Source organism: Mytilus californianus, unplaced genomic scaffold, assembly GCF_021869535.1.
Source record: "Mytilus californianus isolate M0D057914Y unplaced genomic scaffold, xbMytCali1.0.p SCAF_7, whole genome shotgun sequence".
NCBI classification, from domain to species: domain Eukaryota; kingdom Metazoa; phylum Mollusca; class Bivalvia; order Mytilida; family Mytilidae; genus Mytilus; species Mytilus californianus.
In genome coordinates, this window is record NW_026262723.1 from 34,767,525 (window position 1) to 34,794,280 (window position 26,756).

The window sequence follows — 26,756 nt, forward strand, 5'->3', positions numbered from 1 at the left end:
GATAAAATTACTTTTAATATAAAGATATGGAGAAGTTGTAAGATTGCCAATGTGATATCTATCTACCATAGTTCAACTGACATCGATTTAAGCAATAACATGTCACAGTACAACCTTCAACAATGATCAAAACCCATACCGTACAGCCAGCTACAAATGCCCCAGAAATTTATCCAATGGAAAAAAACAGCCTGATTTATGACAAAACAATCAACTGAAAAAAAAATTCCAGTTCTCTATATTCTTTAAAATTTCTCACAGTTTTATGTTCATTTCACTCTTTACATTACATGTCATAAATCCTGAGACCTAACTTACCTATAAAAAATCTTCAAATGCTTTACTCTAAAAATTAAGTGGAAGGAACAATGTGTCTTCGGTTTATTTAGTTCCATGTTGTATACAACCACACCTGTAAATCCATTAATACTAGCAATGTCTTATATCATATCCATAGCCTCTCAATCATAAATGCATGAATTTGGCGCAACAAGGATTAACAGTTATACCACTGAAGGTCGTTGGTTCTCTACATGTACTTGGGCTTCCTCAACCACTACAAACTGGCTGCTTGATATAGCCAAAATTGCTAAAAGTGTCTTAAACACCAACAAACAAACAGTAATTATACTAACCAATATAAGTACATCAGAGTATTGTATTTATTACTGAAAATCTATTACTGTAATTTATGTGGATTTTTTTTTTGTCCACTAAAATCAGAAAATTTATATTTGAAACTTTTTGTTGATTTGTTTAATTTGTAGTCTTGAACTTTGAACTAGGGCTATGATTAAGCCGTAAGAGTTCTTTCATAAATGAGGCTGTTTGTTTTTTCATTTGAATTGTTTTACATTTGTCTTGGTATTTTATAGCTGACTATACAGTATCTATTTTGCTGGTTGTTGAAGTGTTAATCTGACCTATAATTGCTTGAATCCACACGAATCAAAAATTGGGACACTTGTTTTAAAACATAAAATAGTTTAGAAAAAACTTTAGACTGGAACCCCATATTTTCTCCCAAAAGACCTGTTCAAAGTTTTCTTTTTTTTTGCTGTTAGAAATAATGTCAGCACTTTCAATTATAGAAAAATACCAGCCATACATTAATATTCAATAGACTCTTAAATTAGAATTCCAATTTTCATGTTTGTCAAAAAGTTGTCTCTCTCTTAAAAAAAGAGTCAGTATGGAGATATATATCCAAATTTGTGTATTTTTTTTTGGAAAACAGCAGTTTTACAGCCAGAAAATTATCAATTATACCCTATATATAGCTTATATTTTTCATTTAGATATTTATTATATCCCCCCCCCCCCACCCCCTGCTTTAAAAAAGTGGGGGTATACTGTTTTTACCTTTGTCTGTCCATCCATCCATCCATCAGTCCATCCGTCAGTCCGTCCTTCCGTCCCATGAATATTTTTCGTCGCATCTTTCTCAGGAACTGCAATACAAGGATTTCTGAAATTTGATGCGTTTTCGGATTCATCACTCAACAACTACCTGTTTACCAAAATATTTGGGCGGGGGTATCATCAGTGAGCAGTATCTCGCAGTTTCACTTGTTTAACCTTTAGTTTAAGTAGAAAAGTGAATGTTAAGTGAAATTAATTATAAAAGAAGGAAATATTTCATGTGTTAATGAATTTAAAGCATTATACTTGAAAAAATAAATATCTGTATTAATTGCAATTTAAGCACAGGAACAACAGTGGTTCATAACGAAGGAAAGTAACCTTTGATGGACTTTCATTTCAGAATGGAGGGATTCTATGGATCATACCTATGCAATGTTTATTTAATAATTTAAAGGATTAAAAAGGATTTTATAAGAGGTAATTTGAAAACTGAAGGATGTTATTGACTACAACAGTGGGATGATCTAAATTAATAATTTTATTATTTCATAGTGTAGCTAGACTATACAAGACTAAAGAATACACAATAAAACAAACAAAATGAAAACTATTCTAACCTTGCAAAAAATCAGGTGATCTCAATTAAGTGTTCAGTAAGGATACCTACCATCTTGCTCATGGTATTAAAAATATATTGATAAATTCCTTTTGGTCAGAAGAGCTTGGTATATTGTATATGGTCTACCTCTCATCTTCTTTTTAACAAATTTAGTTTTGAATATTTAAAGACAAATTATAGAATAACCTAGAATGACCTTTCTTTGTACATTGATGATTTAAATCGATCATTTTTTTTCCGTTTTCTTCCTTTTTAACTGGATATTGGAAAAACATTGAGAAGGAAAAACATAAAATCTTTGTGATTTAAAGAGCTTTTATTGATTGATAAAGTCACTGAGTGCAGCTTGTGTATTTAAACATCTTGAGATATACCCTTTTTATTTATTTTATACCTGGAGGCATTCCCCTTGAATGAACAAGAAAAATCTGGGTTGTTTACAAGCTTGCATAACCACCTATCTCTTTTTCATCTGGTTTCCAGTGTAAGCAAGGACTAACAGGTAATTATCTTAAAACAGTGACATTAATTATATGAATTACTGACAGCTGATGATGTGAGATATTTGTTGGTAAATAAAGTAATTTGTCAATACAAAGAATTTGCTAAATAGTAGAAATAATGATATCTTCATCATTTATGAGGGTTGCTAAGGACTCAGGTTGAAGATACAGACTGGTGTAAGCTTACCTAATTTATTTCTGTGTATTTTAAATTAAGAAAACTTAATTTTGAACTATCCCAACCAATTGAATGCCCAATTATTATTAAATGAATGCTAACAAAGAGAATGATTTCATTCAATAAAGTTAAATTGGTATTGTACCGTCAATTGCCATAGTGATGTTTACAAATATTTAAGTTAAAGAATTAAAAAGTGATAAAGATATTTGAAAAGTAGGTGATTTTCTTTGCATGTAGACTTGAAATGAATTTTAATTTTCTTTTGTTTTTAATTTAATGGGGTAGGGTTTTCAAAAGACTAATTAATCCACAATACAAAACATTGTTTGAATATTATACAAAATTTAATGGTTGAATTAAAGTGGATTAACTTGGAAGTTCACCATAACATCAGGTTAAAACCCAAAATTACTTGAGTTAACCCAAAATGCCTTTAATCATAAACTGGGTTAATTCACAATGTGAAAAATTAATCTGTCTTAACTTTGATAAAACTTGGGTTTAACTAAATTGATTCATCTAATAAGGTTTTAGTAAATCCAATGTTTAATTTTTAATCTTTGGATTTTTATAGTTAAATTACTCCTTTATCAAAATATTAATATGAGTTTAACATTTTTCTTAATCTGGATTATCATTAAACTAATAATCTTGTTTCAATCTGGATAAATTAAAATCCAGCCTTACTCTGAAATTAAACTTGAACTACAATTTTCTGAACAGTATATCGTACATTTGTAAACCAAAGAACATTGAAGAATAAAAAAATGCTTTTTATTATGTATAGCTCAATTCGAACATAACATTTCATTTTCATTTGCTTGATTATTTCTATGCAGCTCCCACATGCTTTAAGTTGATTTTTTGTGATATTGGCTGTTCTGTTGGGCTCTCAATATTATGTCTTTTTTAAAAAAAATTTCTAGCTGAATATGAGTAGAAAATTAGTTGTGTGCTAACGTATTTTATGGTGCAGACTGTATTGCATATCAATTTGTATTTAATATGGATTGTGTTTTTATATTTTATTTCTACCTTTCAGAAACAAATTCAAAATGATGGCCTATCCTCCACCAGGGGTAAGTTCTTATTGATGAATTAGAATTTTTGTATAGTTGAAAAAGTGACAAAAATAAACATGGTGTCAGTCAAATGTAAATCAAGATCCAATTTTTATTATCATATTGATAATTTCGAGTAAAAATATGTACCCTGCATTTGAGAATAATTTTGCTGACATCATTTTATTCTCATACACTTCTTTAATGATGAGGTAAGGTGTCAATGTCAATGAGACATAAATTAACCCAACAATAAATGTATGACAAAGACAAAATACAGTAATAATTTTTTAAAATATTTTGTTATAATTTCCAAAATAACGTATAGAGATAATAATTGTTTTTATTCTTTTACTTAAGGAAGTTCGCTACTCAGTTTCAAAATAACAAGCTTTGCATAACACTAGTACATATTGATAGGGGATTAATAAAGGAAAAAAAAGAGCAAAAATAAAATATAGGTCAATGTGCTTGTTTCAAGATATAGCCATTGAAATTTTGGTGGGAAAATATCCCCTCTTGATTTTTCATAGCTTTATCATTGACAAGTTAAAAGTCCTCAAAAACTATTAAAAAATAATTAAGATTTTATAAGACTTTTACAGATGGCTTATAATTATACATGTAAAAGATTTTTAAAAAGAAAATGGGGGTCAATGGGCAAAATTTTTTAAGGCATTCAAATAGATGAAACCAGAGGATTCCGAAAATCTGACAAAAATTCCAAAACATGACAAGCGAACTTCCTTAAATCAGTAATGTAAATTGTTGGATTATTTAAGTGTTACAAGCTCTATGATTTCCAAAATCGACTGAATCAATATTGAATTCTAATGTACATGTACCATTAATTTTAAACATTCTATTTTATTTTTTAGGGTTACAATCCCTATGCTTACCAGAATCCTTACCAACAGAACCCATATAGTGGAGGTTATACATATTCAAACTCTGCCTACAATGTTAATTATGGTATGTTCTTTTATGTATGATTTGTTTTTTGTATATTAGCCACTAGAAGCCTAGATGTCTTTTTTGGTTATTTTTATGCCCCACTTAGGGGCATTATGTTTTCCAGTCTGTGTGTCCGTTCTTCCGTCCATCTGTCCGTCCGTCCTGCTTCAGGTTAAAGTTTTTGGTCAAGGTAGTTTTTGATGAAGTTGAAGTCCAATCAACTTAAAACTTAGTACACATGTTCCCTATGATATGATCTTTCTAATTTTAATGCCAAATTAGAGTTTTGACCCCAATTTCACGGTCCACTGAACATAGAAAATGATAGTGCCAGTGAGGCATCCATGTACTATGGACACATTCTTGTTAACATTGGGTTGCTGTCTATTCAATGGATACACATCATCTTCTTTTTAGCTCACCTGGCCTGAAGGTTCCAGTCCGTCTTCTGTCTTCCATCGTGCACAAAATTTTCTTTAAAAATTTTCTGCTCTGACACTGATCAATGGATTGACTACTTCATCTGTAGGATTTGAACTATACATTTTGAGTTTTTGTTCCAGGTTGATCAACCAACATGCATGTTGGCCTCCATGTTTAAAAATAGATAGGGGGTCAGACTACAGTTTTGGCTTATACATTGTATATCTAAAACTGAAATAATGAGAGAAAAAACTGACAGATTAAAAATGGTCAGTGCATGTGTCACATTAGTTCTATTTACCCTGAAAATTTTGGAACAATCTGTCGATATGTTATTTAGTTATTGCCCCTGAATTACTGATTTTTTGTTACTTATTTAGCATTTCCTTACCATTGTTTCAAAAAATAAAAGAGGCTAGAAGAAAGTTAGAAATTGAAAAAAATTACCAGCATGACAAGATTTGTCCACCCTGATAATTGGAGAAAATTCTAAGCACTCATTTTGGAGTTATTTCCCCTGAAATTTCAGTTTCTGTGTTAAATACAGGAGCTTGGTTTAAAGTGTGAATTTCAAAAATGATCAGCATGACAAGATCTATATTAACCTTAAAAATTCAGAAAAATCTATTGACCTGTTTTTCCATTTTTATCCCAGTAATATACATGTTTTCCAAATTTTTCACATTTGTTTGCTGTTATTTAGAAAATTATAGGAGATAGATTTTTAAAGTAAACTGCAAAAAATATCTACTCTGAAAATTCAATTTGACAACCTTTTTTGGAGTTATTACCCCTGAAATGTTGATTTTTACAATTTTTTGCAGTTTTGGCTGTTATTTAAAAACAAATTGAGCTAGGTGAAACATGTAAATTGCATAAATGATCAACAACACAAAGAGTTTCTATAGTATGTCTATATAAAAGTCGAATTAATGACCTGGCGATATTTTTTCTGTAGCAGATAAGTGATACAGACCCCCCCCCCTTGTGTGCCCCACTTAGAGAAATAAAAGGAAAAACAAATAAGCAACATCACAATGAAATAATAATGAATCAAATTTTAAGTTGAATAGAGGCAAAATGTATAATCTGAAAACTTTTTTTTTATAAATTGTTTTCTTTTATTTTTCAGGTCAGCAACAACAAGCATACAACCAATATTATTCTCAAGTAAGTGTTAAAATTAAGAAGAGTAAATTCAATTTCAAAATGATTGGTGGAGTTGTGAGATTTATGATCAGTCCTCTCTGTTATTTTTAATTCACAACCTATATGCAAGCCCTTTTGGTGAAAAGTAATAAAAATACTGAACTCCGAGGAAAAATTCAAAACAGAAAGTCCCTAATTTAGAATTTGGTTGCTCTGTCATATTTGACATTAACTTCATTTTTTATTTTGAAATCAAATAGAATCCAACACCAACAAATTTTAAGAGTTATCTGATTATTCACTAAGTTGAAGATTTTACAATTGGTTTATGAACAAATTGTTATGATCGATGTCATCATGGCATAGATGTATTCAATCACTGATTTATAGAATTTCTATGAAAGTGACAAACAACAAGGAAACAGCAACATAATGACATAATGACATAATGACATAGTGAATTAAAACAAAGTATCAAGAAGTACTTAACATAGTCCTGATAAGATTCTGTTTTTTGTCGAGCCTGCGACTTTTGGTCGCAGAAAGCTCGATATAGGGATAGTGATCCGGCAGCGGCTACGGCGGCGGTGGCGGCGGCGGCGGCGTTAGCTAACTTCTTAAAAGCTTTATATTTCAGAAGGTGGAAGACCTGGATGCTTCATACTTTGTATATGGATGCCTCATGTTACGAAGTTTCCGTCAGTCACATGTCCAATGTCCTTGACCTCATTTTCATGGTTCAGTGACTACTTGAAAAAAAAGTTAGCATTTTTTGTAATGTTAAATTCTCTCTTATTATAAGTAGTAGGATAACTATATTTGGTATGTGCGTACCTTGCAAGGTCCTCATGCCCGTCAGACAGTTTTCACTTGACCTCGACCTCATTTCATGGATCAGTGAACAAGGTTAAGTTTTGGTGGTCAAGTCCATATCTCAGATACTATAAGCAATAGGTCTAGTATATTCGGTGTATGGAAGGACTGTAAGGTGTACATGTCCAACTGGCAGGTGTCATCTGACCTTGACCTCATTTTCATGGTTCAGTGGTTATAGTTAAGTTTTTGTGTTTTGGTCTGTTTTTCTTATACTGTATGCAATAGGTCTACTATATTTGGTGTATGGAATGATTGTAAGGTGTACATGTCTAGCTGGCAGGTGTCATCTGACCTTGACCTTGTTTTCATGGTTCAGTGGTCAAAGTTAAGTTTTTGAGTTTTGGTCTTTTTTTCTAATACTATATGCCATAGGTCAACTATATTTGGTGTATGGAAATATTTTATGATCTATATGTCAGTCACGCAGGTTTTATATGACCTTGACCTCATTTTCACGGTTCATTGATCAGTGTTAAGTTTTTGTGTTTTGGTCTGTTTTTCTTAAACTATAAGCAATAGGTCAACTATATTTGTTATATGGAAGAATTGTTAACTGTACATGTCTGCCTGGCACGGTTCATCTGACCTTGACCTCATTTTCATGGTTCATTGGTCAATGTTTAGTTTTCTTGGTTAATGTTAAGTTTATGTGACAGTTGTAATAAAGCTTTATATTTAGAACTATCAACATAATATCAATGATTAGTAAAGAAGGCGAGACATTTCAGTGTGTGCACTCTTGTCTACAATGTATTTGTATATTTTTTATTTTTATTTTTCATTTTATTTTTTTATTTTTTACTACATGTCTTGAACAGCTTTATATCTTATCATGCTAAAAATAATACATTGAACTACTTGACTGTAAATTAATTATGTGTAAATATCTGTTTTTGATTGTATTGTAATATTTGTATGTGAGGGCCTCAGGGAAGATTAGTTTATTGTAACTAAACTGTGTTAAAAATACCCTCTTTAAATAAAGAATTTATTATTATTATTATTATATTATTATATTATTATACAATGAACCCTAGTATAACTTTACAAAAACACCTGTCTTTATTTGAACTTGACGACTGGTAGCAAGTTCTTATGATGTAGATATAGGAAGATGTGGTATGAGTGCCAATGAGACAACTCTCTATACAAGTAACAATTTATAAAAGTAAACCATTATAGGTCAAGGTACAGCCTTCAACATGGAGCATTGGCTCACACCGAACAGCAAGCTATAAAGGGCCCCAAAAAATTACTAGTATAAAACCATTCAAACAGGAAAACCAACTTTTCATTTAGAACAAAACATGACTATGTGTTTGTTTTCTCATTTAATTTTAGCCACAGATGCAGCAAGCACCACCATCACAGCAAACAAATATTGTGTACAACATGATGTTTAACAGTGATGCAGCTTTTCAGCTAGCTGGTGTAAGTTTTATTATTTGAAATATTTATGTTACTGTCATTGATTTTCAATGATATGCCTTTATTTTGATTAGCAGTCAACATTCTTATGGGATATGCAAATGTATTACACATGTTTATCAAATAAGATGAAACATCAATTATATGACTGCACATGACAACACATTAAACAACAAGGCAAAGGAAAAGAAACAATTAGCTTTTTTCTGTCATTTTTTGGTTAAAAGTCGTAATAAAATGAAAGAAAATAGAAAGAATTAAATAAATATATTTTGATGGCTCTGAAAATTATAGCAAGTGTTTTGTTTTTTTTTATAAATTTTATGACCTTAAAATATTAATTTCCTGGAAAATATGTCCTTTTAAAGGGGCATTAGCTGCCAAATTCGTGATCATTGATTTGACCCAAATTCTCATATTTTATTTATAACATACTAAAACATGTATCCAAATTACTAAAAATGTTCAAAAGAAACAATTAACAAAGCATGTATAAGCATTTTGTGTGTACTTAGACTATATGCCAACTAATTATGGATCAAGATAACCTCTGAAGACTGCCAATGGTCATATAACCTGATATAAACATAAATATAAATAAAGATAATAGATAGTCAGCATGTGCAATTGGATTTTTCTTGGTCTGTTGGATTTCATTTTATAGGTTATAAATAGATGTAAGTCATCATTTTACCTGTATAAGAATAATTTTTGTGGGCGGAATCAGTCAAACAAAATGGTGGCTCCCTTGTTTCATTTTTCAATGTTAACATTTTTTTTTTAAACGCATGAGTCACATGATGAAAAAATGCACACCTATCTCCACTACAGGTCAAATTAAAAGGGTGCATGAATACAGATAGATTCAATTGAGCTTAATTTATTTACTTGGAAGTCAAAAATTATACACCAGTGATGTTTTTTAGCTTATTTTGACGAAATTAAACCAAACTGACTGCTAATAGCAAAATCTTAGTTCTTTATTCCGCTTTTTTTTTATGTTGGAAACAAAAAAAATCATGTTTTATTTTTTGGTTGAATTTGTAACCCCTTTAAGGATTTTAAAAAGATGTCTGAACTTTTAAAATGTTGTACGATTAAGTTGGTTTTCTTCAAAAACCTATAGGCTAATGCCTTGTAAATACCAAGAACATCATAAAACAATAATGTTACACCATCATGTTACAGAGTCTTTTGAGAAGATAAGGTATTATTGTATATGTAAGTCATATGAGGACTGTTTATAGAGAGTTTCTGTAGAAGAAATGAATTATAAGGTGTAAGTTGATCTTCAGGCGAAAAGAAAAGGGGTTATGGACAAAGAATTGAGTTTTATCATATTCTCCTAATGGGCAAAATGTCTACAGATTGACATAAAAGAAATCAATATAAAAATAAGATGTGGTATGACTGCCAATGAGACAACTCTCCACCAGAGACCAAATGACATAGAAGTAAACAACTATTGGTCACCATATGACCTTCAATAATGAGCAAAATCCATACCTCTTAAAGGATGAGTCTATCTGTAGATCAGGTGTACAGGGGTTTGTGATCACTGTTGACAAGGTTAGTTCTATGGATTTCTATTTTCTTTAGGCTGAATGTTTAGGAATGGATTTAGATGATGTTGAGGTCTCTGATGTAGAGGATGAAGAAGATGAAGGAGATGAGGAGGAAGAGGTTAAGGAAACTAGGAAGAAGTTCAAGAAGAAGTGCAAAAAAAGACAGGTACTGTAAATTTAGAAATTGTTGCGAGGATTTTATTAATGCAAATAATATGACTTAGTCTCAGTATTGCAATAATAAAACTTGCATTCAGATATCTAATGCATGTACATATATCTGTATGAATCGTGTCCTTGAATCGCTAAAATTTAACGTGCATTTTAGTTTCAGTCTTCAAAAATCGCAATAATAAATACATGCAATAATTTCTGAATTTACTGTAAATAAAATGTTGATCAAGGTCACTGCTATTTATAATTAGCACCTATTCAATAACAACATTACTAGTAATTGTAAGGAGAAAGTGAAAAGAATTATATTTTTTTTTTTAAGTTTGGATCTTTAAATTTTAGGGTAGGCACTAAAATTTGAGTAAGTAATACTTAGGTTAGCAGAAATATAGCTAGGTTATTTTTTTAGGCCTGATTTATTGAAATGAACTGGATGCATCAGATCAGTTGTAAAAGCTGAAAATCTGAAGAAAAAACTATATGAAGTACTAAACTTTATAAGACTGATCAAAACTATACTCATAGTTAATGAAAGCTAAGATAGTTGAGAGTCCAAGTTCAACTGAAACATATAGAGCATATTATCTTAACAATAGTCAATAAAATGCTCCGCTGGGGCGCAGCTTGATACGACCGCAGAGGTCGAACCCTGAACAGTTGGGGCAAGTATGGACACAACATTCAAGCTTGATACAGCACTGAATTTGGATTGTAATTAAATATTTGACACAGCATAGGTTTCTCACACAGAATGAAAGTAGTCTAAGAACTTAAAAATTTTTAATTCACCTATTCAAACCATATCATTATTATTTGCTTTTATATATAAATCAGAAATAACCAATTTAAAATGGAAAATTTTAAAGAAAAAAAAGGAAAAAAAAATCCCCCCCCCCCAAATTTTTTGAAACCCCCTTATGATTCATCACCCCCAAACTCAATCCCAGCCTTCCCTTTGTGGTATGGTACCTTGCAGTACAATTTCAGAGAGATCCATACACTTGAACACAAATTATTGTCTGGAAACTAGAAAAATGCTTGGGTTTTTTGCACCTTTTTGGCCCCAAATTCCTAAAAGTTTAGGGCAATTACCCCCAAACTCAAACCAAGCTTTCCATTTGTGATATGGAACCTTGCAGTACAATGTCATAAAGATCCATACACTTACACACAAGTTATTGTCATGAAACTAGAAAAATGCTTTTTTTTTTGCCCCTTTATGGCCCCTAATTCCTAACATTTTGAGACAATTACCCCCAAAAACAATCCCAGCCTTCCCTTAGTGGTATGGTACCTTGCAGTACAATTTCAGAGAGATCCATACACTTGAACACAAGTTATTGTCTGGAAACTAGAAAAATGCTTATTTTTGGCCCCTTATTCCTAAACGTTTTGGGCAAGTACCCCCAAACTCAATTCCAGCTTTCCCTTTGTGATATGGAACCTTGTAGTACAATTTCATAAATATCCATACACTTACACACAAGTTATTGTCATGAAACTAGAAAAATGCTTGTTTTTTGCCCCCTAATTCCTAAAATTTGGAGGCAATTACCCCCAAAATCAATCCCAGCATTCAAACCCTCAATCAGCATCATTTAACAGTAATATCTAAAAATGGAAATTACATAATAAAGGTATTAAAATAGAAAATGACATCATAGTCATGGCTAAAAATAAACAAAATCCTTAATCAGCAACATTTTACAGTAATATCTAAAAATAAAATTCCTTTGTAACCATAAAAGCCCATTTAAATACATCATGACAGATATTAAAATAGAAAATGACATCATAGTCATGGCTAAACATAGCAAAAACCTTAATCAGCATCATTTAACAGTAATATCTAAAAATAAAAATTTCTTTGCAACCATAAAAGTAAAATAGAAAATGACATCATAATCATAGCTAAAAATAAACAAAAATTTTTTTTATTACCAAATTTTAAATGGAGTTTATTAAACTAAAACAATAAATTTGCAACCATAAAACCCCATTTAAACACATCATAAAAGTATTAAATAATTCAACTACATCATAAGGCTATAAAAATAGAAAATGACTTCATAGTCAAGGCTAAAGGTAAACAAAAAACCTTCATCAGCAAAATTTTATATTGGCAAATTTCCAATGAAGTTTATTATACTAAAATTGTTGGCAAATTTCCAATGCATTTATTAACAATAAAGTTATTGGCAAATTTCCAATTTACATAATTTAAAAGCAGTGTAAGTGAGATATTTAAATGAGTTTGAATTACCAACCTTACACTGCTTTTAAATAATGTTTTGTACTTATTTGTCTATTAACCTGGAAACCCTTGTTTTTTCACCTTTTTTTCCCTTATTATTTAAAGGTTTGAGCCATAACCCTACCCCAAAGCCAATTCTTAAATTCCAATGTAACCTAAATTTACAATATACATAACTTCAATTTAAGTTTTTGATAAAATCAAACCACATCATTATTATTTGCTTTTATATCTAAATCAGAAATAATTAACCAACTTTAAGTGGAAAATTTTCACACATCACACCCCCCCCCCCCCCCCCCCTCCCCCCCCCCCCCCACTCAATCCCAGCCTTCAGTTTGTGGTATGGTACCTCGCAGTACAATTTCACAGAGATCCAATTACTTAAACACAATTAATTGTTGGAAACTAAAAAAAAATGCTTATTTTTAACCCCTTTTTTAGCCCCTTATTCCTAAACATTTGAGCAATTATCCCCCAAACTCAATTCCAACTTTCTCTTTGTGATCAGAATTAACCAACTTAAAATGGAAAATTTTAAAGAAAAAAAAAAGGAAAAAAAATCCCCCCCCCCCCAAAAATTTTTTGACCCACTTCCCTTTGTGGTATGGTACCTTTAAGTACAATTTCAGAGAAATCCATACACTTGAACACAAGTTAATGTCTGGAAACTAAAAAAATGCTTATTTTTGCCCCCTTTTTTGGCCACTTATTAATAAATGTTTTGGGCAAACATTTTACAATAATATTTAAAACTGAAATTAATTTGTAACCTTAAAATTAAATAGAAAATGACATCATAGTCATAGCTAAAAATAAACAAACTATTGGTAAATTTCCAATGGAGTTTATTATATTAAAACAATAAATTTGCAACCATAAAAGCGCATTAAAATACATCATAAAAGTATTAAAAAAAATTTAACTACATCATAAGGCTATTAAAATAGAAAATGACATCATAGTCAGACTAAAGGTAAACAAAAAACCTTCATCAGCCAAATTTTATATTGGCTAATTTCCAATGAAGTTTATTATACTAAAATAATTGGCAAATTTCCAATTTACATAATTCAAACATAGTGCAGGTGAGATATTTAAATGAGTTTAAATTACCAACCTTACACTGCTTTTAAATAATGTTCTTTACTCAATTATTTGTCTATTAAAATGGAAACCCTAGTTTTTTAACCTTTTTTCCCCTTATTCCTTAAACGAAAAAAAATAATTACCCCTTTTTTGACCCCCCCCCCCCCTATAATTCATCACCCCCCCCTTCCCCCCAAACCAAGCTCAATAACAGCCTTGCCTTTGTGGTATGGTACCTTGTAATACAATTTTAGAGAGATCCATACACTTGAACACAAGTTATTGTCTAGAAACTAAAAAATGCTTATTTTTCACCCCTTTTTAGGCCCCTTATTACTAAACGTTTTGGGCAATTACCACAAAACTCAATTCCAGCTATCCCTTTGCGAAATGGAACCTTGTAGTAAAATTTCAGAAAGATCCATACACTTACACACAAGTTATTGTTATGAAACTAGAAAAATGCTTGTTTTTTGCCCCCTTTTGGCCCCTTATTCCTAAAATTTCGAGGAAATTAACCCCAAAATCAATCCCATCATCGACCCTTTGTGATATGGAATCTTGTAGTACAATGTCAAAGAGATCCATACAATAACCCACAAGTTATGTCTGGAAGTTACAAAAATGCTTATTTTCGGCCCCTTTTTGGCCCCTAATTATTTAACTGTTGGTACCATAACCCCCAAAATCAATCCCCACCTTCCTATTGTGGTATTGAACCTTATGGTAAAATTTCATAGAGATCCATTCACTTAAACTAAAGTTAGAGTGCGAAAACCATTGTGTATTCGGACGACGACGACGACGCCAACGTCATACCAATATACGACCACAAAATTTTTTTGCGGTCGTATAAAAAGGGCATTTAAGAAAAATTGACACTTTTTTAAATATTTTTATTAATTTTGACAGAAAATTGCACAGAAAGTAGCAGAAAAATGTGCAGAAGAAGATGATTTTCTAGAAAAAGTTCGCTCAGCATACATAGCCCGCTTGGCTAGTCATTTAGCTAAGGATGGTACTATTGACCCTACAGAAGGAACTGTTAAGCCGTATAAGACATACACTGCAGAAGACCCAGTTGTACCATTCATTAAAGAAAAAGAACCAGATACAGATTTAACAGGCCAGGATTGGGATGCTGAAAGAGATTGCATGTATTTTGATGAAGCTATGCAAGGATTAGGTAAAGTTTAGAAATTTTATATATTGGTTGGTTTCATGTGCAAATATAGTTATTTTGCTGATTATTAACACATTTAATGATTTTGCCTTTTCATTTATTTAATTTTACTGTGAAAGATTGATACCTATTTCAATATATTCTAAATCAACTGTTTTTTATTTTTCGTCCCCCCCCCCCCCCCCCCCCCCCCCCCCCCTTGTTTTTCTGGGATGGAGGTAGGGGAAGTTTGCGGAGGAAATTTTTATTTTTAAAACACTGTATGGACTCTGGAGGATTGACATATTGTCAGTTTTCTACATCAGCCACAAGTTTACTTTTTCATTGCCATGTTTAGTGAATCGTTGTTGAAAATCTGTGTTTTGCATTTGCACCAATCTGACTTCATTTACACTCATTTACACACTTTTTTTTTTTTTTTGAGACATAAGCATGTGCATTGAATTCTTTTAAACCTTTTATATATGAGTTGCGTCGGATAGAAATCGACCTTATGCAAATAGATATCAATACATCTGTTAACTTATTTTGGGTTGACAAATTCTCTTTGTATAGTCTGTTACTGTTTGAAAATTGAGCAGTTATAAGAGAATCCACAAAATGACCAAAATTTGCTCTTATTTCGTATTTGAATGTTCCAAAATCAATCAAATTCTTATACACGTATATATATTCGTGCACTTGCATAAGGTTGATTTCTATCCAACGCAGCTCATATCATGTTTTTACAGAAGACTGATGCATTATATTTTTGTTTTATTTTTTTTACCTTACTTATAGATTTAAACATGTTGACCTAAGTCTAGACATAACAAATTTTAAGAATAATCACAGAAAAACTAAGGGAAAATAGGAGTGAAAAAGGGAAGGCCAAGCTCATGCAATTATTCTTGGGTAAATAGAAATGGGGAAACAATTTTTCAATGTTTTAAAGTTATTTCCCCATTATTGTAAACCTATCACGCTAGGCCTTTTGAAAACTAATTCATAAAATATCCAACTAGTCTGTATATAAAGATATTAAAATGTTGTGCATCTCAAACATTTAAGAAATCCGGATGTCAAAGATGAAATAAGCGATGTTAAAAATATCAACAACTTTCATTTTTTCCATGTACAGGTACCTTTAAATTCCCTTGATGTTTCTGAGTTTCTGAATATGTATGTCTTTGAGTTTATGAGGGGCATCATATATATAAAATTATGTTATTGTGGATAAGAGCAAAAACACATTAAATTATGAAAACAAGTTGAGATATTAAAGAATATTTATTAAAAAGAAAGAAAGAAAAAAAAAAAAAAGAGAGGTCCAGCAACCAAGGGTTTGGATAGTATCTATAAAAATATTTTTGTGTTCTGAAATTTTTTGGTATGTTCACTTAAGACTCAAGGCCTAAACAAAAAATTGTACATTTATATTAAGGTGGTACCCAACACCTTGACTAATATTAATTTGGCTCGTTTAATTTTCATAAAATTTTGACAAAATGTTTACTTTGACCCTTTGACAAAAATATAAAAATTTCAAAAAATTTGAACCAACCACTTTATCAGAAAAATTTCATTGGTTATATAGCAGTTTGACAAACACTAATTTTGATCATTGAGAAGCTTAATATTTCCTTAACAATACAACGTAATTAAAACGTTTAGCTGATTTTTACAGAGTTATCTCCCTGTAGTGTTAGGTACCACCTTAAAGTGCAGAAGAGTAAGATGAAGATATTTTCTACTTAGACAAATATACTTATATTTCTAGGAACAAATGAGGAAGCTATTATACATATCTGTGCAACAAGATGTAACAGTCAACGTCAAGAGTTAAAGAAAATGTTTAAAACAGCATTTGGAAAGGTATATCTAACACCCATTTCTTAAGTTTCATATCCTGAAGCAGCAATTTACCCTAAGAGGAGTACTGTCGGTATTAATCATTCCTCTTCCTGGATTAATTTTATAGTTCGCAGTGGTAAAGGAGACTTATGGTCATGATATGATGTGATCTCAACAGCAACAGTGAAAGAGATACATATCATAACAAACACAGGTCTCATGAAATAAAATTACAAGTATGCAATTTTGAATTTTCAGAGGAGTTGTATTTTTAAACAGGATAATTTGACATTTTGTTTGGACTTTTTTGATAAATGAGAAAATCCTTGAGTTAGCTGCTGCAAAACAGACAAAAACTGTACTTTTTTTTAACAGAAATGGTTCAAATTGAAAACAAAATGAGGGGATATATCTTATCAACTAAAGTGTAAAAAATTAGATAGTCAACAGTAAAAACTAAAAATATCCCTGATCATACTGCTGAATAGTCTTAAATTATTAGTGGCTAGCTTCAAAATTTGTCATTTGCCACTGGTTGTTAGGCAACCAACAAACAATCAATCAAAATTTGTCTTAAAAAAGGGAGTGGCATAAATACAAAAAAGGTGGATGTCAATACCAAAATAACTGTTGCTTCAAAGTTCAAATTTAAGGAAAATCAAATATATTGAAATGAGATGTGGGGTCATATGTCCATGATACAGCAACTCAATGACAAAAAAATAATAAAAACATTTAAAAAGGTTTTTTGTCGAGCCTGCGACTTTTGTCCCAGAAAGCTCGACATAGGGATAGTGATCCGGCGGCGGCGGCGGCGTTAGCTCACTTCTTAAAAGCTTTATATTTTAGAAGGTGGAAGACTTGGATGCTTCATACTTTGTATATGGATGCCTCATGTTACGAAGTTTCCGTCAGTCACATGTCCAATGTCCTTGACCTCATTTTCATGGTTCAGTGACTACTTGAAAAAAAAGTTAACATTTTTTGTAATGTTAAATTCTCTCTTATTATAAGTAGTAGGATAACTATATTTGGTATGTGCGTACCTTGCAAGGTCCTCATGCCTGTCAGACAGTTTTCACTTGACCTCGACCTCATTTCATGGATCAGTGGACAAGGTTAAGTTTTGGTGGTCAAGTCCATATCTCAGATACTATAAGCAATAGGTCTAGTATATTCGGTGTATGGAAGGACTGTAAGGTGTACATGTCCAACTGGCAGGTGTCATCTGACCTTGACCTCATTTTCATGGTTCAGTGGTTATAGTTAAGTTTTTGTGTTTTGGTCTATTTTTCTTATACTGTATGCAATAAGTCTACTATATTTGGTGTATGGAATGATTGTAAGGTGTACATGTCTAGCTGGCAGGTGTCATCTGACCTTGACCTTGTTTTCATGGTTCAGTGGTTATAGTTAAGTTTTTGTGTTTTGGTCTGTTTTTCTTATACTGTATGCAATAGGTCTACTATATTTGGTGTATGGAATGATTGTAAGGTGTACATGTCTAGCTGGCAGGTGTCATCTGACCTTGACCTCGTTTTCATGGTTCAGTGGTTATAGTTAAGTTTTTGTGTTTTGGTCAGTTTTTCTTATACTGTATGCAATAGGTCTACTATATTTGGTGTATGGAATGATTGTAAGGTGTACATGTCTAGCTGGCAGGTGTCATCTGACCTTGACCTCATTTTCATGGTTCAGTGGTTATAGTTAAGTTTTTGTGTTTTGGTCTGTTTTTCTTATACTGTATGCAATAGGTCTACTATATTTGGTGTATGGAATGATTGTAAGGTGTACATGTCTAGCTGGCAGGTGTCATCTGACCTTGACCTCGTTTTCATGGTTCAGTGGTTATAGTTAAGTTTTTGTGTTTTGGTCTGTTTTTCTTATACTGTATGCAATAGGTCTACTATATTTGGTGTATGGAATGATTGTAAGGTGTACATGTCTAGCTGGCAGGTGTCATCTGACCTTGACCTCGTTTTCATGGTTCAGTGGTTATAGTTAAGTTTTTGTGTTTTGGTCTGTTTTTCTTATACTGTATGCAATAGGTCTACTATATTTGGTGTATGGAATGATTGTAAGGTGTACATGTCTAGCTGGCAGGTGTCATCTGACCTTGACCTCATTTTCATGGTTCAGTGGTTATAGTTAAGTTTTTGTGTTTTGGTCTGTTTTTCTTATACTGAATGCAATAGGTCTACTATATTTGGTGTATGGAATGATTGTAAGGTGTACATGTCTAGCTGGCAGGTGTCATCTGACCTTGACCTCATTTTCATGGTTCAGTGGTTATAGTTAAGTTTTTGTGTTTTGGTCTGTTTTTCTTATACTGTATGCAATAGGTCTACTATATTTGGTGTATGGAATGATTGTAAGGTGTACATGTCTAGCTGGCAGGTGTCATCTGACCTTGACCTCATTTTCATGGTTCAGTGGTTATAGTTAAGTTTTTGTGTTTTGGTCAGTTTTTCTTATACTGTATGCAATAGGTCTACTATATTTGGTGTATGGAATGATTGTAAGGTGTACATGTCTAGCTGGCAGGTGTCATCTGACCTTGACCTTGTTTTCATGGTTCAGTGGTTATAGTTAAGTTTTTGTGTTTTGGTCTGTTTTTCTTATACTGTATGCAATAGTTCTACTATATTTGGTGTATGGAATGATTGTAAGGTGTACATGTCTAGCTGGCAGGTGTCATCTGACCTTGACCTCATTTTCATGGTTCAGTGGTTATAGTTAAGTTTTTGTGTTTTGGTCTGTTTTTTTATACTGTATGCAATAGGTCTACTATATTTGGTGTATGGAATGATTGTAAGGTGTACATGTCTAGCTGGCAGGTGTCATCTGACCTTGACCTTGTTTTCATGGTTCAGTTGTCAAAGGTAAGTTTTTGAGTTTTGGTCTTTTTTTCTAATACTATATGCAATAGGTCAACTATATTTGGTGTATGGAAATATTTTATGATCTTTATGTCAGTCGCGCAGGTTTTATATGACCTTGACCTCATTTTCACGGTTCATTGCTCAGTGTTAAGTTTTTGTGTTTTGGTCTTAAACTATAAGCAATAGGTCAACTATATTTGTTATATGGAAGAATTGTTAACTGTACATGTCTGCCTGGCATGGTTCATCTGACCTTCGACCTCATTTTCATGGTTCATTGGTCAATGTTTAGTTTTCTTGGTTAATGTTAAGTTTATGTGACAGTTGTAATAAAGCTTTATATTTAGGACTATCAACATAATATCAATGATTAGTAAAAAAGGCGAGACATTTCAGTGTGTGCACTCTTGTTATATAAATGAATTGAAATTTGTATGTTTTTCATACGAAGCTTCTTTTCCTTTAATTTGTGTGTTTATTTAAATAAGATGAATTGTTGATACAGGGGAACTTGCTTTTTTGCAATTTGCTTACAATTACCTAATTACCATCTCCAGGAAGTTTCATTTAACCAATCAATGTTGGATATCATTTATTTTGCAACCCTGTTTTTTAATTAATTATTATGATTGGTATCTAGGATGCTAACCAATCATTGTACTTGATTAGTTATAACTATCCAATCAGATGGTTAATTGCCGTCTTTGCTTTATATCACAAGCGTGTTTGATCACTTTTGAATTTGCACAAAGCGTGTGCAAGGGTTTATTCTATTCAAATCACATTTTAAAATTTATCATAAAGGTATATTTTTGGTATCACATTACAAACAATATTTGAATATCTTATGTTTTATTGCTATGTCTCTAGCTAGTGTTTGTATTTGTAGGATTTAATTGAAACTTTGAATGGGGAAGTAAGTGGTGATTTCAGTGAAGTTTTAATTGCCCTGTTTGAACCACCAGCTTTGTATGATGCCCTGAACATTAAGAAGGCAATACAGGTAAAGTATTACGTTCCTGTTTTGTATTTAAGACGTACCTTACAACAAATCTCAATTTTCAAATAAAAGCTGACTGATCGAATGATAAACAACTGTCAGATCTAGAGTTCCTACAATACACCAGTTAATTCCGGGATACGGTAGTTAATTGAATCTGTTATGTTACTTCCATCACGTGACCAAAATGTAGGCATCGTCACTTCCAACACATGTTGGACGAATGAGTGAAAAAGTTTGATCTTATACTGCACAAAATATTTGAGAAATTAAAATCTAATACTTTGAACACCCTCCCTTCAGTCTTATGTGAATTAAGATTACGTACCTACAGAACATAGACTATTTCTATACTACCTAGCAGAATGATGATTCTAAAAGTCCTTGAAACTTTAATAGTGCAGGGATACACATGCACCTTCTATCTAGTAAATGATGTATGATAAAGGCGTGAGAAATTGATGATTTTTTTCTGGTGAAAGACATGATACAAGGAATAGCCTATTTGTTCCGGTGTTTCCTTAGTCACCATAAATAATGCTGTAATAGTGACAATATCTAACATATCTACTGCAATTGTTTGCACCTGTCCTAGTCAGGAATCTGATGTTCAGTAGTTGTCCGTTGTTGATGTGGTTCATAAGTGTTTCTTGTTTTTTATATAGGTTAGACTGTTGGTTTTCCTGTTTGAATGGTTTTACACTAGTAATTTTTGAGGCCCTTTATAGCTTGCTGTTCGGTGTGAGCCAAGGCTCCGTGTTGAAGACCGTACTTTGACCTATAATGGTTTACTTTTATAAATTTTGACTTGGATGGAGAGTTGTCTCATTGGCACTCATACCACATCTTCTTATATCTAATATATTCTTAGCTTAGAAAGGAAGGATTCTTATCACAATACAAATAAACATTTGTTTCCTGTCTCTGGTATTGTAAGAAATAATTTGGGTAACTTTATACAGATTGGTTAGAGAGAAGGACTTGTAGCAAGTCTAAATACTCATAAAATCAACTTATTTTCACAGATGTTTAGCCCTTTCTAGCTAACTTTGAAGCAATTTATTTCCATGAGATCCTTATATACTTTATTAATGTATTCATATATGGATAGATTCATTTAAGACAATCTATATTTACATTATTATTAAAAATCATTAAAATGTACATAGATTGCTTGCAAAAATATTAGTTATTGTTTAGAGTGTATTGTACCTATTGAGTAGCATGAAATTATTTCAATCTATTCCCAATTTCAGAATCAAAAGAACTATATGGGTAATTTCTTTGTCAATCAAATCATTGGTAGAAGTTCTATTTTTAGGATGTTGTTGGCCAATCACGATGTTTTGGTGTGACTGTGACTTTTGAAAATATTACTCAGAATTAATTAGATTTTGAAACAGCCAATTACAGACAATAGATGTTTGTGTATTTTTTAAGTATACAAGTTAAGAAACCAGTAGAATAAAAATATAACAACTGATAATAAAATTTCTCTAATTCTTGCACGATTTATCCTTTTTCTGACCTGTTGATTATTTTTATTTAATCTGAACAGGTGGTTTGATCTCATGCAGTTCTTCATTGGTCAAAATTCGATTATGACGTCAAATTTTCTAATGCTTTCCTCTGAATTTCTTATTGTGACGCCATGAAAAAACACGACCATGCCTGATGACCTCACATAGAAAGAACATATCTTTTTGCTGATCATTCGAAAAGAAGGATTGAGTTTGTCTGCACATGGTTTAAAAATCATTAAGAGAAATAGATTCCAACACCAAATCTAATGCAATAGGATGTTTATCCACTCACGACTGTTAATTTTAAATATTAAAATATCTAAATTTAAAAATCTGACTATCTTGAGTGGATAGATATCGTATCACACTCGATACAGTGGTAGAAACTATCTGTAACAGTCCTGCTGAGTTATGATTAATTGCATTATTCTTCCAGGCTCATTTTGCCTATTAATTGAAATATTCCATTATCTGTTCATTCAGAAGGAAGGAAAATATACCAAGACAACACCACCAAAAACCATTAATCCAGTTAAAACAGACAAGATGGCCAACAAGAAAACAACAGAAGACAAAACTCCATTAAAAATACTCTTAACAGAAAACTATACTAATTCTAAGGATATAATCTCTTACGCCACCAAAATTTATTACTGTATTATTGATGCTTTTTTAGATGTATATACTTTTTTGTTTTATCAGGGACTAGGTACTGATGAATCTGTATTGATTGAGATTTTAATGACCAGGACAAATGCACAAATTGAGGAAATGAAATCTGTTTATGGAAGTAAGTCAGACTTTTTTTAGCTCACCTGGCCCAATGGGCCTAGTGAGCTTTTCTCATCACTTGGCGTCCATTAACTTTTACAAAAATCTTCTCCTCTGAAACTACTGGGCCAAATTTAACCAAGCTTGGCCACAATCAGCATTAGGGTATCTTGTTTAAAAAATGTGTCTGATGACCCCGCCTGTTAACCAACATGGCCGACATTGCTAAAAATAGAACATAGGGGTAAAATGCAGTTTTTGGCTTATATCTATCCGCCCTGAAATTTTCAGACGAATCAGACAACCCGTTGTTGGGTTGCTGCCCCTGAATTGGTAATTTTAAGGAAATTTTCAAGTTTTTGGTTATCATCTTAAATATTATTATAGCTAGAGATAAACTGTAAACAGCAATAATGTTCGGCAAAGTGAGATCTACAAATAAGTCAAACATGACCAAAATTGTCAATTGACCCCTTAAGGAGTTATTGCCCTTTATAGTAAATTTTTAACAATTTTTCGTAAATTTTTGTAATCTTTTACAAAAATCTTCTCCTCTGAAACTACTAAGACAAATTTAACCAAACTTGGCCACAATCATCATTAGGGTATCTAGTTTAAATAAAGTGTCCAATGACCCTGCCTGCCAACCAACATGGCCGAAATGGCTAAAAATAGAACATAGGGGTAAAATGCAGTTTTAGGCTTATATCTCTGAAACTAAAGCAAAAGTATAATGGTTGCATTATTTCATGCATCAATTGTAAACAAAAATATCAGGTGAGCAATGCAGGCTCCTTGGAGCCTCTAGTTTCCAGGAATTACCAAAAAATATTGGATAGTAAGATAAACCACAACAACCACTGACACAAAACTAAAGAAAAGACATATTAAACAACAACAAAAAAATGACTAAAGGTTAAACACACTATTAGGGGTCATCCATAATTGTCAACCATTTTCCAAAGTGTACAAAACGTACACTTGGAGGGAGGGGGTTAAAAAATCAACATTTTTACCGTACGCTTTTTATTTATTTCCGGAATGCTTGATTGCTTGCTTTCAGTGTAATTTCTTGGTATACAATCTGCGTGTAAATGCATCTATTCCCTTCATTAAAACCAACAAAACAACAAAATGGTATCTTTATATTCTTTATTCTGACAAAACACAAGCATCATAGATAGATGTCATCAAATAAAACAGTCAGATATGTTTCAGTTTATTTTCAATGCAAATTTCTATATTAAACTAAACTATAATAGACAGGATCTTCTTTTTATCAAGAATGATTGATTCTTGTCTTGAAATCTGAAAATGGTAGATGTACACTTTTTGAGGGAGGGTGGGGGGGGGGGGTCTGAAAACGTGTATGTTTTGTACACTTTGGAAAATGGTTGACAATTATGGATGACCCCTTAGAAAACCTGCATTTGCCTTGTTTAAAGAAAGCCATGTCTATAAAAGTTGTAAATGAATTCACCACTCTATTCTATTGAAATTTTTCTAATAAGATAGTTTAAAAATGTGTATTGCAGATATTAACCCTGATGACTGTGCCACAGATAAAGATTTAGATTGCAACATAGAGGATGATACCAGTGGAGACCTAAAAAGAATTCTCATTTCTGCTGCACAGGTAATCACAAGTTATCTCCCCTTTAACAAGTAAAACAAGAATATGAATATCCTTTTTATACGACCGCAAAAATTAAAAATTTTTGGTCGTATATTGGTATCACGTTGTCATCGTCGTCGTCAGCGTCGTCCGAAAACAGATGGTTTCCGGATAATAACTTTAGTATAAGTAAATAGAAATCAATAAAATTTTAACAAAAGGTTTATAACCACTAAAGGAAGGTTGGGATTGATTTTGGGGGTTATGGTCCCAACTGTTTAGGAATTAAGGGCCAAAAAGGGGTCCAAATAAGCATTTTTGTAGTTTCCAGACAATAACTTGTGTTAAAGCGTATAAATCTCTTTGAAATTACACCACAAGTTTCCATACTACAAAGGGATGGTTAGGATTGACTTTGGGGGTTATAGCTCAAACCAATTAGTAATTAGGGGCAAAAAAAGAGGAATAATAAGGGTTTTTCTGGTTAAAGGACAAGTTAAAAGCAGTGTAAAGGAGGTAATCCAAATCAATTAAAAGAACACTGTTTTACCTCCTTTACACTGCTTGTAAATTATGTATTAAGAAATGATGATTGTCTCGAGGTGATTGGCTGTCAATTTATTTTTAGCAGTTACTATTAATTAATATTAATTTTAGCCATGACTATGTATGTCATTTTATATTTTAAAACTTTTATGATGTATTTAAATGGGTAAATATGGTTGCAAACTCCATTAGAAATTTGAATTGAGATACTGACCATATCTTGAGGGAAAGATTTTTTTGGGGGGAATAAAGAAAAGGGGGGAGGTGAAAAAAATTGGAGGGGGGAACAATTTTTCTCATTTCAGATTTCAGAAATGAAAAGAAAATTTCTTCAAATATTTTTTTTTTGGGGGTTAATATTCAACAGCATAGTGTATTGCACAAAAGCAAAAAACCGGGGTAAAATTATTTTTTTGGGGGGTTCAAATCATATAACCAATTTGAAGTTCTTTGACTACAGTTATTCTGTGTCAGAAACCTATGTGTCAAAAATTTAGTTACAATCCAAATTCAGACCTGTATCAAGCGTGAATATTGTGTCCATTTTGGCCCCAACTTTTCAGGGTTGGACATCTGCGGTCGTATCCAGCTCATTGCTTCCAAAACGGTCATATATTCCGGACTTGACCAAAATTTATTTACCTCAGACGGTCATATATCATAAGGTTTGCCACTATTTGTTATTCAAGGCATTTCATAAAACGGTCATATCACTTTTTTTACCAACTATTGATTGGTAAAAATGTCCGTTTGGGCATTATAGTTTATAATTGTGGCAATCTATTTCACAAAGATATTTCGGTCATATTTGGGTTTAATTAAACAAATGCAGCATATTTCATACTTTGAAGTGTCTCAGTTAGTCTAATCCTTTTGGTACATAAATGCACGGCTTGGTACATCAATAAAACGTAGAAAAAAACATTTGATCTTTTATTTAAAAAACAACAAGCTGTCAAACAATTATCACTTCAATAAGTAATATTGGAGCCATAAATCATTCACTGATTACAGGCCATTATATTTGATGAGAGACCTTAGCTTGTCTTAATCAATAGAATTGATGATGCATAACAATGGACATAAAGGTGATCAGGTAAACGAGGTCAAACATGTAAGCGTGTATGGAACATCCCATTTAATTACGCTTTGTAGATATTATTGTAAATGAGTATTCAGTTTTAAAAAAGTATCCTTAGATTTTAAAATAATTCTTCAAATAAGAACATTTATAAATGAATTCAAATTTGCATGATATTCATTATTATATTTAAAAACCCTGTACAACGTGTTAAATACTGGGGTACGCTAAAGGGTATTCATAGTTATTTTCTTACATTTCAGCGGGTTGCATCTAATTAATTTAGTCTAAAAGATTGAAATTATAAGAAATACATTAATAAATATGATTTGATGAAAAATTTGAAAAGGTTTTAAACGAATAATCGTCAGAACCATGTTGTTTGAACTAGTACACATATGTGCATGTGTCTTTTGTCTATTGTGCACTGGTGGGAAATTTAATAATGCATCCTAAGTCTTCAATAATGCTAAAATTATCATTGATACCTTTATCTAACGTTCATTTCGAGTATTTTCTTGAAGAAATAACTTGAAAAGGCTACTTAACTCAATCGTAAAAGTACACAGATATTACGTTTCCGTCTCTGATCCGTGATTTACCATTGTCAAGTCAACATCCGGCATTAGGAAAATGTGATTTTTAAAAACGAAAGTAAAGTTTTTGACAACGTTATTTTGC

The 26,756-nt window shown here is 31.9% G+C and overlaps 1 protein-coding gene and 1 long non-coding RNA gene across 3 annotated transcripts in view; both read left to right on the top strand.

Annotated features, from left to right (window-relative positions):
- Positions 1-2,427: 2,427 nt before the first annotated feature.
- Positions 2,428-26,756, top strand: part of LOC127707915 (annexin-B12-like) — a 44,132-nt gene continuing 19,803 nt past the window's right edge. The window contains exons 1-11 of the mRNA XM_052212676.1: positions 2,428-2,486; positions 3,711-3,747; positions 4,608-4,701; positions 6,239-6,276; positions 8,473-8,562; positions 10,159-10,290; positions 14,554-14,827; positions 16,584-16,678; positions 20,429-20,542; positions 22,765-22,852; positions 24,369-24,469. Of these exons, the coding sequence (XP_052068636.1) occupies positions 3,724-3,747; positions 4,608-4,701; positions 6,239-6,276; positions 8,473-8,562; positions 10,159-10,290; positions 14,554-14,827; positions 16,584-16,678; positions 20,429-20,542; positions 22,765-22,852; positions 24,369-24,469 (1,050 nt within the window). The 5' untranslated portion in view covers positions 2,428-2,486; positions 3,711-3,723. The remainder of the gene's footprint in view (positions 2,487-3,710; positions 3,748-4,607; positions 4,702-6,238; positions 6,277-8,472; positions 8,563-10,158; positions 10,291-14,553; positions 14,828-16,583; positions 16,679-20,428; positions 20,543-22,764; positions 22,853-24,368; positions 24,470-26,756) is intronic.
- On the top strand, positions 17,400-19,948 carry LOC127707923 (uncharacterized). Of its 2 annotated transcripts, none has more exons than XR_007985092.1 (3): positions 17,400-18,705; positions 18,853-18,999; positions 19,440-19,948. It is a non-coding gene; the product is annotated as an uncharacterized LOC127707923 (long non-coding RNA). The 2 variants fall into 2 exon arrangements; XR_007985091.1 differs by lacking the exon at positions 19,440-19,948 and adding an exon at positions 19,147-19,433.